This window comes from Zootoca vivipara, chromosome 5, assembly GCF_963506605.1.
Source record: "Zootoca vivipara chromosome 5, rZooViv1.1, whole genome shotgun sequence".
NCBI classification, from domain to species: Eukaryota; Metazoa; Chordata; class Lepidosauria; order Squamata; family Lacertidae; genus Zootoca; species Zootoca vivipara.
In genome coordinates, this window is record NC_083280.1 from 24452323 (window position 1) to 24466243 (window position 13921).

A 13921-nucleotide genomic window follows, 5' to 3' on the forward strand; every position below is an offset into this window, starting at 1 on the left:
ACACCCCCGCGGGCCCACGCACATACCCTTGCTCTGCAGCTGCCACGGCGCCTGAGCCCACCAGAGCAGCCACGGCGAAGAAGAAGAAGGCGCCAGCTGGTGTCCAGCAGCCCCCGCTAAGGATAGCAGCAGCAGCAGAACGGCCCCCTCCTCCCCCTCGTGCCTGGGTTTCAGCACGCGGCAGCGCAGCGTATCCCTCCGCCAGGAGGACCTACAATGCCAATAGGCGGCGGAAGCGGAGGGATCCTACCGCGAAGAGAAGCGTCCGCGGCATTGAGCGACCGGTGGAGGCGGCGGCGGCCACCCGCACTCTTTGGCTTGCCCTTCCCCCTCCTCCTCCCTCTCGACGCCTCCACACGCGCCGTTCGTCGCTGCGGGTCGGTTGGGCGCTGCCCAGTGGCCGCCTCCTCCCTCTTCCTCGCCTCCCTGTGGGGGAAGCTGCCATTTAATAATAATATAATAATAACGATAATAATAAAAGGAGAAAAGCGGGAGGGCGGCCATCGCGGCAGTGGTTGCCGCCGCAAGCGCCTCAGGTGGACCCACCCCCTCGGTCCCCTCCCCCGCCTGCCTTCTCCTCAACCGCCGCCGCCTTCGCGTCCGTCAGAGAGTCTCGTCCGCTGCGGGGCTGCTCTCCCTCTGCCTTTTCTCTCTCTCTCTCTCCGTCTCTCCGTGTGTCTCTTTCCCCCGCTTCCTCTCGTCCTCGCCTTCTTTCCCTCCTGCCCGCCTCGAGTCCCGGCTTCCTCTCGCTTCCCCCCTCCCTTTCCTTTCCTTCCTTCTTCCCTCCTTCCCCGCCAACCCCCCATCCGCCAGGCGCGAGCCGAAGATGGCAGGCTGGCAGAGCTACGTGGATAACCTGATGTGCGATGGCTGCTGCCAGGAGGCCGCCATTGTCGGCTACTGTGACGCCAAGTACGTCTGGGCAGCGACGGCCGGGGGCATTTTTCAGAGCATTACGGTAAGGGCGGCCGGGGGGAGGTGGGGGGTCCCGGTCACGGAGAGAAGCAAGTGGCGGGGTGGGGGTGGGGAGAGAGAAAGAGGGATGGATGGATGGAAGGCCAACCCATGATTTGCAACCCCCCCCTAAAAAAAACACCGGGTGGGGATATTTCGGTCCTTGGAGGAGAAGGGATGGCGGGCGGGCGGGGGGTGTCGACCAGGCTTGGCCCTTGGGGGAGGAGGCGGATGAGCCCCACGGAGTTGCACCTAATCCCACGAGGGGCGGATTGCAAAGTGCAGCCTTTTTTTCTTTTTTTCATGCATAGCGCGCGCGCAGGCGAGGGAAGAAAAAGGAGCGCCGCGTGCGGCGGAGGCGACTCTCCTTTTCTCTCCCACAACTAGGGAGTGGGGAAAGGGGCTTTCTGTGTTTCCTGCATCTCTCCCTCTTCTTCCTCTTCCTCTACCACCCAACTAATAATAATATTTCCCCCCCATCTCTCATAATTATTATTTTATCTCTTGCCCTCCACCTTGGGCCAGTGGTGATGGGTGGGGGAGCGGAGGCAAGGCGAGAAATCTGGGGGCGGGAGCGCCCTCGTGCAACACGCTTTCTGCCCTTTGCTTGCTTGCTCGCGTGTGTGTGTGTGCGTCCCCTGCCCCTTCCCAGCTTTGAGCCTCGGCCGTAGAGGCCCCCCCCCCAAAAAAAAAGAAACGGGGGTGCGAGAAAAGGGAATAGCAGGAGAGGCCCAGCTGGGTGAAGGTGTAAATGGCAGCAAGTTTCCCTCCTTGCGGTGTCTCCTCTCCTTCCCGCCCACCCGCAGCTTACGATGGCCGTAAAAGCGCCTTTAATGGGAAGAAAGCAGCAGCCCGCGCGTTAGGCCCCGGACATTGCTGTGCCTTTCCCCCCTCGGATCCAAGGCTCCTCTCCCAAGTAGTGATTTGAGGCAGTGGGAGAAAAGGGCCCTTTATCTGGTGGCTGGGCGGGCGAGGGAGGGAGGGAGGAGGGGGCAGGCTGGCGTTTTGAGATTCCCTGCTGCTGGGCTACCTTGCAGCTCGCCCTCCCTAGCCTCCAAGGCATGTGGGGCCAGGTTGGAACGGGAATAGCCCCAGGCTTCTCGGGGGACCATTTTGTATGCCAGGCTGCGGGGCTCCTTAATTGCCACGGCAATTGGGCTGGAGCAATAGCCGGCAATACGGCGGCGGGAGGAGTAGGAGGAGGGAAAAGGCCGGGCGCGGGGAAGGGAGGCGGTGATCTTGGAGAGGCTTTGCGTAGGATTCCCTCGTCTCTGGTCCGCACTGCTGGGGAGAGACTTGCGAATCCAGCGTAGGAGGCTTTTGTGAATCCATTCCTCGCCACTGGTTCCATGTTTTTTCACCTCCAAGATGGCGCACTGCCGCTGATTTTTTTTTAACCCCTCCTTTTCTCTTCTCTCCCGAGATATTAATCACCCCGTTTCTGCACTGCAGTCTTCGTATCTCCTCTGTTTTTTCCATCTCTCATCTTTCTCTTGCCATAAAGTTTTCTGGTCCTTCGAGATAAGAGTTTATAAAAAGAAGGGGGAAATTCCCGTGAGAAGGTTGTGTGCTTGCCTGCTTAACTCAACGATATGGTATCTGCAGACTGAGAGTGTTGAAATGTATATTGAAATTATATAGATTCCCCCTTTATTTACTAGTGCATTAGGTGTGCAATGTGATATTGCATTACAACAGGGGTGGTGGCTGGCTGGCTTTATCCTCTTCCACTCCAAAATGCCATTTTGGCTGGCTGCCTGTCTATGCAGGCAAATGTCATGAAAAGCGAGCTCCCTTATTCTAAACCGCACTCCTCGCCCCTCTTGTCAGTGCCCCTTATTGGGAATAATATTGAGGGCTCTGTCAGCAGTATTAAAGCATGGCTTAGCCTTGTCCTGTATGTTGGAGGCATAGGAATGGGTTAAAAGAAGTGGTGCCCTTGGTAGCTGCTGAGCCAGTCTCTTTGCTGCTAAGATGTTTATGGGTAGAATCTTGGCTTATGCTTTAGGAATGGCTGGGGCCTGCTATGACTCTGCAGTTCTACTGGAACAAGATGCCTGTTCCATCATACAGTGCCGCGGGGGCATGTTTTCTTGCTGGACTGCCTTTTCCCATTTTACTATATGAATACACACACCTTCCACTATTCCTGAGAAAAGGAGCTAACATGTAGCCACCATGCTCTTGTTACTATGTTACACATTTTTTGGTATTTATATTGCAAATTGCTCTGCAATCGTTGGATGAAGGGTGACATAAAAATTTAAATTTAAAAATTAATTAATTTCCCCCCTGCTTGTCTAACATTGAGCTACCATACCCAGTTTTGAGGGTTCTGCAAAGCATGTGCATTTTCCACCTGAATGGCCTTAATAGCATTGGAGAAGCTGTAATGTAAACTTTGTAATCTGTGTGGGAAAGAACAGAAATGTACAGTGTTAGAAACAATAACCTTGACAACACTGTATTTTAAAAATATGGTTTAATAGCATCCCTGAAAGTTATTGACAGCCATGTAGCTATAAGTAATGGAGGTTATTCTGCATTTTGTGCCTATGTTGCATGTAGAACACACAGACCCCTTTGTGCTTCTGCCATAGTGCTTTAGTTATTTGGCACATTGCAGGGAGTGGTCCTGTAGACACCATGAAGCTCTAATATAACTTTTGCTGATCTTCTCTCCCATAGATGTATATGCACAATCTAAAATCAGGGTCTGATCATCAATTGCATACTTAATGAAAAACATATTTGAAGACTCTAGATGGGTACCCTCCTACTTTGTAGCACTCAGAACTACTTCATTAAAGTGTTGAACTTTAGAAGCTACAGTTGTTTCTGCCAGAGTTATGTTCTCTTTTTGCTATTACATTAGTACATTCGGTGTGTACATTGACTCTTCAGAATCCAGGTATGAGAGCTTGCTCTAAAACTCTATGGACTTCTCTTTTTGACAGCCTGTAGAAATAGATATGATTGTAGGAAAAGACCGCGAGGGTTTCTTCACCAACGGTCTAACTCTGGGTGCAAAGAAGTGCTCTGTGATCAGAGATAGCCTCTATGTGGATGGTGACTGTACAATGGACATCAGGACAAAGAGCCAAGGTGGCGAGCCAACATATAATGTTGCTGTAGGCAGAGCTGGTCGAGGTAAGCTTGGAACTTTCACTAGTGTTTGATCTGGTGTTTTGTTTTCTGCTGCTTAAAAAACATGTAGGCTTTAAATTGTCTCAATTGGTCTATCCAACAAGATCAGGATTAGGTGACATTGGCTGTCAAAATAGCTTTGTGGAGAATAAGACCATATTCTTAAGACTAGGCACCCAGGATGTTAATGTTTTGGCATTCGAAATTGCTTCAGGTAGAATAAAAATGCAAGTTCAGGCTTCTAATTTTGGAGGTTATTTATTGTGCAGCAAAAGTATATAGCAAAGAGCACATGTACCTGGTTGCTTAGCTAAGTAGTTCATAGATGATTTATGCACATATCAGTTTCTAAATATGGACTATCTGTTGCTTTACATTCCCAAGACATCCTCAAGACTTCAGGATGCCAGTCCATGCAGACTTCTCATATAAACCTTCCACTAAATAAGAAATGCATGTTGGATGGTGTTCCAAAAGGAACTTCTAACAACCTGATCCTATACAACAGGTGTGGGGAACTTGTGGTCTTCCAGTTGGTTTTGGACTCCCAGCTCCCATACATCTTTGTCAACATGGCCAGTAGTAAGAGATGATGGGCGTTGTAGTGGGCAACAACTGAGTGCCACAGGTTTCCCACAAATGCTGCATTCTAGTTTATTAAAAACCCAGTGCTTAGGATTGTACTTTTTACTTTGCTATATGGTACTGATCATCATTCAGCTTGTTGAACTTCATATGCTCTAAAACTGCAGTAGTTTATCTATTTATGTAGGAGTAAGACCCATTAAATTATATAGAGTTTACTTCTGTGTTGACATCTATAGGATTGTGCTGTTTGATTTCTTTTTAAAAAATTAGATAAAATGTTGGACTAATTACAAGTTACTTTGAGGCGAATCAACTAGTATAGAAGTAGAAACATCAAAAGTGAGAGGACAGTGAGAATGTAAGATTGTTTTGCGCCCAGAACTAAAACACATTTTAGTGACACCTACTGGCATATAACAGTACATGCATTGCTAAAGGTCTTCAGGACTCTGCTGTTTTGGCATAAACACAATTGGATTCTTTTTGTACTGTGAACAACTTTTGACTTATGAACTACTAGAGCAAGTGAATATGATGCAATAGGTTCATTCCAGTTATTCCAATTCATATTACCCTACATCTGCTTTATTTACCTTGCAAGAAAATGTAGCCAAAGCTTCCTTACCCCACAGTATGCCCATGTGTCTCATTTAAAAAGCTTGGTCATATTAAATTAACATCTGCATCTGCTGAACATTCTTTTCAATTAAACAAGGTAAATGTTCAAAACAAGATAATAATGCAGGTAACTGTTCTGATATGCCAATATTTGAATATGCTTATTGTACTGCTTTATTAAAACTTGGAATATTTCCTTGTCTAACACACTGCTTTGTAAAACTTCTTTTCTTTTCTCTTTCAGTCTTGGTCTTTGTAATGGGCAAAGAAGGGGTCCATGGAGGCGGATTGAATAAGAAGGCATACTCAATGGCAAAATACTTGAGAGACTCTGGGTTCTAGTTGCTAGGCAGACTGTTAAGTATTAGGGGAAATTGCTATTAAACTTTCCTGGCCTCAAGCTACATTGTGGAAACTTTATTAGCAATGCAGGGTGATGGGGTATGAACCTGTGTCTCCTTTGTATCCCTCTATTGGTGGGGAAAGGTGTTATTCTTTCTTTAATTCTGTTCATCCTTGTTTCCTTGTGTACTCCAGCATTGGTTATGGCCATGGGAAAGGGAAGGTGTCCATGGAGGGACACTCAACAAGAAAGCTTATGAACTGGCTTTATACCTGAGGAGGCCTGATGTCTAAGCAGCCTCTCCCCATCCACATAGCAACTGTTTTCATCACCACCTCTTGTGTTAAAAGTACTACCAGCCTATAGATGGCGGTTTTATTTACACATTTCCCTATTGTCATGGCTCCAGTTACCCTTTTTTGTTTGTATGTTAATCACTGTTGTACCCATGTTCTGTATCTGGCACCATCTATTGCAACACAAAAGATGATATGCATGATACGTTGAAGCCTTGGGAGGGAATCATGCCAAGTCCAGGCGTTACTTTTCTTAGCAATTAGTGTGACATTGAGAGCTAAACCAATTTAAATTAAACTAAATAAGGTGCCGATTGTACAATCCAGATTGATCAATGCCTCCTCAGCACTTTGAGCATTTACACAGCTCATTAGTCTTCCTTTTGTAGAGCATGGTTGGGAGGGAAAAAGTGCATGCATATCTCTACTTTCCTCCCCCTTGTCCTTACCTTTAATTCACTCTTCTTTTTTGTTTGCTTCCATCTCTATCTATCTATCTATATATACATTTTTAAATACAGTGCCTGGTTTGTTTAACCAATTTGCTGCTTGAAAGCTGTCACAAGTGTTGCTTTAGTTTTGTTGTTGCTCTTCTGTGTAGACTTGCAAAACTCTTCATGGTGTCTGAAGTGCATCCTGCTTTTAAAAGGGTAACTGCAAAACTATGAAAAGGTGCCGATGCTCTTCTCCCCCTCCCCTTCACCACCATCCCCATCTTGAATGAATCCCCAGGGACATTCCATCACCGCAATAGCTCAGGCACGTAATTTTGTTTTTGTTTTTGCCAGCTCCTGTTCTGTAGTTGAAATGTAAAAAGGCTGCCATCATGGACTTTAGATATCCCAGTGTAACCATCTGGAGTGTGTCCGGTTTCATTTTTTCATAGGACCAATTTGATTTGCAGCTTGGGTTTTTATATGAAACTGCATTGTCATTGTCAACAAACTACCACCTTCAGCTATACACCTATAGCCTAGTCTGAGATCAGTCTGTCAGATCATCAACTGAGAAATAAGATTTGCTGCTCTGATATCAGTGTATGTTTTGAAGGTTGGTAGTTGTAAGATAAAACGGTCCAAACGGATACCATTTCAAATCTAATCTTCATTTGGCCTGATATACCCTTGCTGCAGAAATTGTGGAGTGAACTGCCTTGTGCACTAGTCATCCGAAACATGTGTAACCAAATTGTCAGTTTGAGCACAGTACTAACTTGTATGTCCATTTAAAAGAGAACTGCAGAACTCTGTATACAAAAGAGAAAATGGAGGATGGTCTTGGTTGGAATAACTGAGTTGGCTGTCTTGTGATGAATTTTTAATGTATTCTGTGCCATACTAATGTTTTAAAAAATGAACTGTTGCTATTGTGAGATGGATTTTAACTGACAAGAAAGATTTCTTCTGAATGGCACTACTTTAGGGACACTAGTATTTGCTTCTATTGTTCGGGCCTTTGTGGATAATGTACAGACTTAAAACAAATTCTTGTTGCTGATTTGTCCATTTATTTCCCTGCACTTTGTTACATCTGGGATACAGTCTAACTCATCTGATTTAATATGCATTTCAAAAAATGCCATAACTATTAAACACCTTGTTTACAGACAGATGAAATAAATTTATTCCAACCAAATAAAGTATGAGTTAGTGTGTTATGTGGTTCTGATCTGCCCCCCCTGCCCCCACCCCTTATGAAGGCATGTCATATTGCAGTGCCCTTGTGACGACCTGACTGTGTTAAGGGTGGGTTTAATGTTGTATTACATTTACGTGGGTCATGTCTTTTATTAATAAAGAGCAGTCCATTCATTGTAATTGAGTCACTCTGGTGTAAAATTTGAGTATAGTTCTTTATGGAGCTGAACCTATAAAGATTACTGCTTGAACTATAAAACTGTTGCACTAGCTTTTAGTAATAAAATGAGACATTCCTATACCAGTTAAGATGCATTTGTGGGAGTGGGGCACCCTGAGGCAATACCTCTGGTACTATACAAAAACTTGTCTTAAACAAGGTTATTTTTAGAGACTGAGTATAGCCTAGGATGGTGTTGCTCTGCTGAATTCTGCTTCTGTTACAAATGAGAGAACTATGGTCTTGCACCCCTCAAGCTATTCCTTCTTAAAGGATGTTCCATTTTTAAAAAGTAAAATTATGTAGATTTCCCCCTCCTTTCTCTTATTGCTTCCCCCAAATTGCTGAAGGCTACTATAGATATATTTCCACTGCGGCAAGCACTTATGGTATTTAGCCTGTATGTCTCTTCAGTCTAAGTGGTTATGATAGCTGCATGTGGAGATCCTTTCCTCTTGTAGCCAGCAGCTCATAGTTTGGAAGGGAGAATTAAGAGTTGCACATGGAATCACCATATTGCAGTCCTATAGGGATATGGCACTTAGAGATTGTAAATAATGTTTGTTTCCAGAGCAGAAGAGTATCTGGAGGTAACATACCATAGGCAAGTGCTAAATTATCATTTGTGTTGTGTTACAACTTTTCTCTACCCCCATCTTCCTACATACTTTTCTCCATGGTGATTTGTCATATGCGTACCAAACATATGCGTACTGCCTAAGACTGCCATTACATATCCTGATCACAGCCTTTTGTGGCATGGAAAATCTGGAACCACTTCACAATGCATGTTACAGCTGGGTTAGGGAAATTGCCACAGCTTAAATATTCTTGAAATGGGCTTACGAATCAGCTACGTGATGTGCCCCCCCCTTTTAAAGGCTGCTGCCTGATTAAGAACCTTAATTGACAGTTGTGCAAAATTTGCATATAAAAATAGTTCTGAAGTGGAAAGCATACTTTGTTTTTAGATATACACATGTGCTGTGGTAAGCATTATCATGAAAGTGGTATTGCTTCCTGAGGGGGGGGGATTTCTCAATATCAGGGAACCGTTTTAGCTAATTACTCTTAAATATTGCAGTCCTAGTTTAAAATCTTAGCTAAAGCTTTGTTTTAGAAAGTTCCTGGTGGTTTATATGAACTGTTTAATCACAAATGCTGTTTTTATGATAAGTTGAAATATGAGTGGTGGGAGGTGAGTCGGCATGGGGAACAGCTGTAATACTCCCCCCTTCCTCAAGGATATGCATGAGCCCTTGCAATCCTTGTTTGTAGTTTGCCTGTCTTTTCAAGAAATGAGTGTTGAACTACTGTGTTGTTGTTGTTTTTTAAAAATCCCTACTACCGTAGTATGAAACTGCTTAACAGTCAGTTTATATATGTAGATCATTGCAACTTTATATAAATAGAAGCAGCATTGATGGGGTCTGATTTTGTCTAACTGATCAAAATGAGTTGATTCTTTTAAGCTGGGTGAAAGGTTGGTCTGGTGAAGAATAGAAGTTTTATACACACTTTTGTCTTTTAACTTCACTATCTTTATTCTCTTAATAGCATTCCCTTTATTGGCATTTTTAAATATTACTCACTCTTCCTTCATAAATATAAATAGATGATGACTTCAGTAGGTCTCAGATGTTTTCTTTTGTGCAAATGTTTCTCAGGGTATTCAGTGAAGTATATATGAACCAGGTAGTAGAGGCTTCAGCACTTTTGGAAGAAAGCAATTTCTTTCAGTGTTTTACATTATAGTCATACCTTGGAAGTCTAACGGAATCCGTCCCGGAAGTCCATTTGACTTCCAAAATGTTCAGAAAGCAAGGTGCAGCTTCTGATAGGTTGCAGGAAGCTCCTGCAGCCAATTGGAAGCTGCGTCAGACATTCGGGTTCCAAAGAATGTTCGCAAACTGGAACACTCACTTCCGGGTTTCCGGCATTTGGGATCCAATGCATGACTGTACAAATATTCTTTAGCTAGTCTTCTCTCTCTCCCCCCCCCAATCTTCTTTTGCTTTTACAAGCTTATCTTGGGTGGAGGGACTGCAAAGTGTCCATCTGGGCTGGTGCAAGGCACTGCACTGCCTGAAGTGGGTGCCCCTTCCCCATCTGATTTGATGCTGCTAACATGGCAGCAGCGCTGGTGCTCCCTCACTCTCTTAAAAGAAGGTGAGGTGACCTGAGAGAGTGCTTGTGCTGCTGCTGCTGCTTTGCCATAGCACCTAGAAAACACACACACACACACACAGATATGTAAGCAAAGTAAAAAGGTAAAGGGACCCCTGACAGTTAAGTCCAGTCACGAATGACTCTGGGTTTGCAGCGCTCATCTTGCTTTACAGGCTGAGGGATCTGGCGTTTGTCTGCAGACAGTTTTTCCGGGTCATGTGGTCATGACTAAGCCACTTCTGGCGCAACGGAACACCAAAACCAGAGCAGTGCACGGAAACACGTTTACCTTCTCACCGGAGCGGTACCTATTTATCTACTTGCACTTTTGGGTGTGCTTTCGAACTGTTAGGTTGGCAGGAGCTGGGACTGAGCAATGGGAGCTCACCCCATCACAGGGATTCGAACCTTTTTGGGGGGGGGAGCTGACCAGGGATCTTGGCAGGGGGGTGGGCTGCAGAGGTAACAGGTGGCAGGTCTGGGTGGAAAGGCAAGCAGGGTGGCCCCTGCCACCTAAGACAGTTTCTCATTTCACCCCATGAAATGACTAACCCTGTTGCCCAGTGATCCTTGGGTCTTAACAAGAAGTTGTACATTGGAATTCTAATAGTTCATCTGATTCTGTTATTGCGTATTGGTCAGCAATTGTGTTGACTGATTTGGAAATATGTAACTGGATGGTGCATCTATCAGTGGGTTCTTCAGGTTAATCTTGGATATTTCTGCATGCTTGAACATTCCTCTCCTTCCACACCCCTTTTACAAAACGTGGGCTAAATTGTGAACATTGGACATTCTGCCACCAGTCTGTTACTTCTACAGAATACATGCAAAAGTGTTTGGCTCTGATCCTCGTATTAAGGCGTGCTATAATTTTCACCCTGATACAAAAAGTGCTGAATGGTTATGGATAGTGTTCCTAGGCTGCTGCAATATTGTAGTATGCAACATTTTTGTCTTCACTGTGGAACAGGTTATAAAATAGAAAGCTGTATCCAACTTTCTATTTCTGTTGAACTTGCTGTTGCTGTTGTATAGTATCAAAGATATTTTCTGTTCTCAATGAACTGCCATTTTCTTAAACTTGTTTGACTATTTATACTAAAGAAAAGAAAATGGGATAGCTAATCAATAGCAAGGGGAAGGGTAGCAGCTCAGTGGTGGAACACCAGCGTTGTATGCAGAAGACCCCCCGTTTCAATCCCTGGTATCTCCAGATAAGATTAGGAAAGACTTCTTTCTGGAATCTTGCAGAGCTGTTCCCAGTCATCATATAGTCATTTTTACGTTTAAATTTGCACTAAGCAGCCACCTCAGTACTTAAACAGTGGTTCGTAGAACTGCTGGTCAGCTGTCTCCATTTGCCCTTTTCTCTGACGAAACAAATATGGAGGGAGGGAAGCCATTTGTGCACAATAATGCCTGGAGTGGAAGGGCTTGTGTGTGCATTTTAGCTAATGCATCTAATGACAGGGACCCCACCGTGCTGGCATATGACAGGCGTGACCTGACTGGCAGTCTGAGTGATGAACATTGAAAAGGGCAATTGGAGCAGCTTCTGTATGGTTGCTTTCTACATGTGAAAATGTGTGGGATAGGCCTCACAGGATTGTAGCAAAGCAGCAACTTGGTAGTGAGTGAGAGCCTTGGAAATGACTGCAGAAGTCAAATCTGTATAGCACGAGGTGTTAAAGCCCCAGCTGTAGCACGTTTCATCATTCCTGTGTCAGCAATAGACTTACCACTTACTGATCAATTTTCTGTAAGTTGAAGTGCTTGAAATGGCTCTTAAAAACCCCCTCAAGGGTCAGGACAGAGACCAAAAATTTTACTGCATTGCCGTTGTGAAGAAGTCTGTAAGGGCAGTGAACAAGGGACTGTATGCATGCATATGAGAGAGAGAGAGAGTGCAATCTTAGATCCATTTACCTAGAAGTAAGCTCCATTGACTAGATAATTGCTTCTGAGTCGTAATACTTTTTAACGTGAGTGTAACAAGGACCATGTGCAATTGTTTGTTGTGGGGAAAATGTTTAAAAGGCTGAAAGTGGCAAGAAGCTATGAGGCAGGGGACCTGCTCTACAACATTTTTAGTAGCTCTCCACGTGTACATTTAGTAGAAAAACTTGCTTTTGCAGCCACTCTACTACTCTTTGTTGCCGATCTCTCAAGAGTTAAAAACCACCATAACCCTAAGCATTCTTAAAAGTAGTTTTTGCTGTTCTGATCTTACATTCATTGTTTTCCTGGTTTTCTCTAGATCTTCAGTACCTGACTTTAGTCTGTATCAGCCATTGCTCTATACAGCACCACCTCCTGCAATCTTGCTCTCCTATAGCTAAAGGCTTGGTGCTGTTTTGCCATGTTTAGTATGCACCCTTTAAGTATGTGAATATCTACCATATTTTCTCCTGCACTTTTTGTGGTTTCTCATAGCTCATACTCTTTGACTGCATAGAGATCCTCTCAAAGAGTCAAAGCTAAAACTCCCTCCCTGCCCCGCCATCAAACCCTATTACAGTCCACCAACTATGTTGTACTAGCTGGTGTGTTCTGTTGAATATTCTACACATTCCCTTGGGGACAGTGGCTGCTGTCAAACCACTGGTGTATTATCTTCATTTAATGTAACTGATAAATAGCTTCTGGTGGGTGTATTCAAAGTATGCACCTTCAGTGATAAAGTAGATCAACATTCTCTCTAGTGCGTACACTTTATTTTGATGCTTATGGCTTATAAACATATCTCTACAGACGGCACTTGCTGGATAAAAAGTGGTTTTCAGCTCATAGTTAAGCTGTCATGAGCAGGGGTCAGCAAACTTTTTCAGCAGGGGGCCGGTCCACTGTCAGACCTTGCAGGGGGCAAGGACTATATTGGGGGGGGGGGGGACGAATTCCTATGCCCCACAAATAACCCAGATGCATTTTAAATGAAAACACACATTCTACTCATGTAAAAACACACTGATTCCCGGACCGTCTGCGGGCCAGATTTAGAAGGCAAATGGGCCGGATCCGGCCCCCAGGCCTTAGTTTGCCTACCCATGGTCATGAGGAAGGAACCAGATTGATGGTTATTCAGCTCCTCATGCACTTCTGTTCCTGTCCTTATAAGGGAGTCCTACGTTATGGTTTGCAATTTCCACTTAGGCAGCAACGGGGGCGCAGAAAGATTGGGAAGACATATACAAGTTGGTAAAAGACTGCAAAAGCCATTTCCCAAAATTGTAACCTGGCATAAAGCATCTATCTCATGAACCATGGCACTTACAGCTATGAATTTCGTCAAAGTTTTGATCTCATTAACAGCTAACATAATGAAATGATGTAAATATTAGCCAGCACATGTGTAACACATAACAAACATTCCAAAATAAACTTTGGATCATCAGAGTTCCAGGAGCATCACATGTTGAATCACATGTAGCTGTCTGCTACTTTCATGTGCCTATATACCAGTAATAGCCAAAATGCATTGAACATAAGGATTTGAGAGTATGCACTCCAGAATAAGTTTTAAACCACCCAAACCTCTGTGAGGCTGCCCTCCTATGAGTTAGTATTGAACCTCACCTGTGCCATTTGCCAAAATATGCTTTTTTAAAAAATGAATTGGGGATACAGTATGCTCCCCCACTGTAAGGTTTTTGCCACTCCAAATGACTCACCCAAGGTCCAGGAAAGCATCCCATGCAAGACATTTGACCCAATGCAATGGTTGATGTAACCTGCACATGAACTGTTGAATTCCCCCCCCCCCCGTCTAAATGAAGGAGCTCTCAGTAATCACTTTACTATAGAACCTGTTAGAACCACTGGGCCAGGGAAGGTTGTTATTGGTTACCTTTATATCCCACCCTGCCTCCCAGAGGATCCCGGGGCAACAAACACACGAGTGATAAAACTAAGACATTTAAAAACATTTAAAAAGTTTATGTGCAGTGAA

General features: G+C 44.4%; 1 protein-coding gene across 1 annotated transcript; it reads left to right on the plus strand.

Moving 5' to 3' along the window:
- Positions 1–607: 607 nt before the first annotated feature.
- Positions 608–9798, plus strand: PFN2 (profilin 2). The gene is made up of 3 exons (XM_035133937.2): positions 608–958; positions 3912–4104; positions 5552–9798. The coding sequence occupies exons 1-3, from the start codon at positions 827–829 to the stop codon at positions 5647–5649; spliced, it is 423 nt and encodes a 140-aa protein (XP_034989828.1). The 5' UTR covers positions 608–826; the 3' UTR covers positions 5650–9798.
- Positions 9799–13921: the final 4123 nt, after the last annotated feature.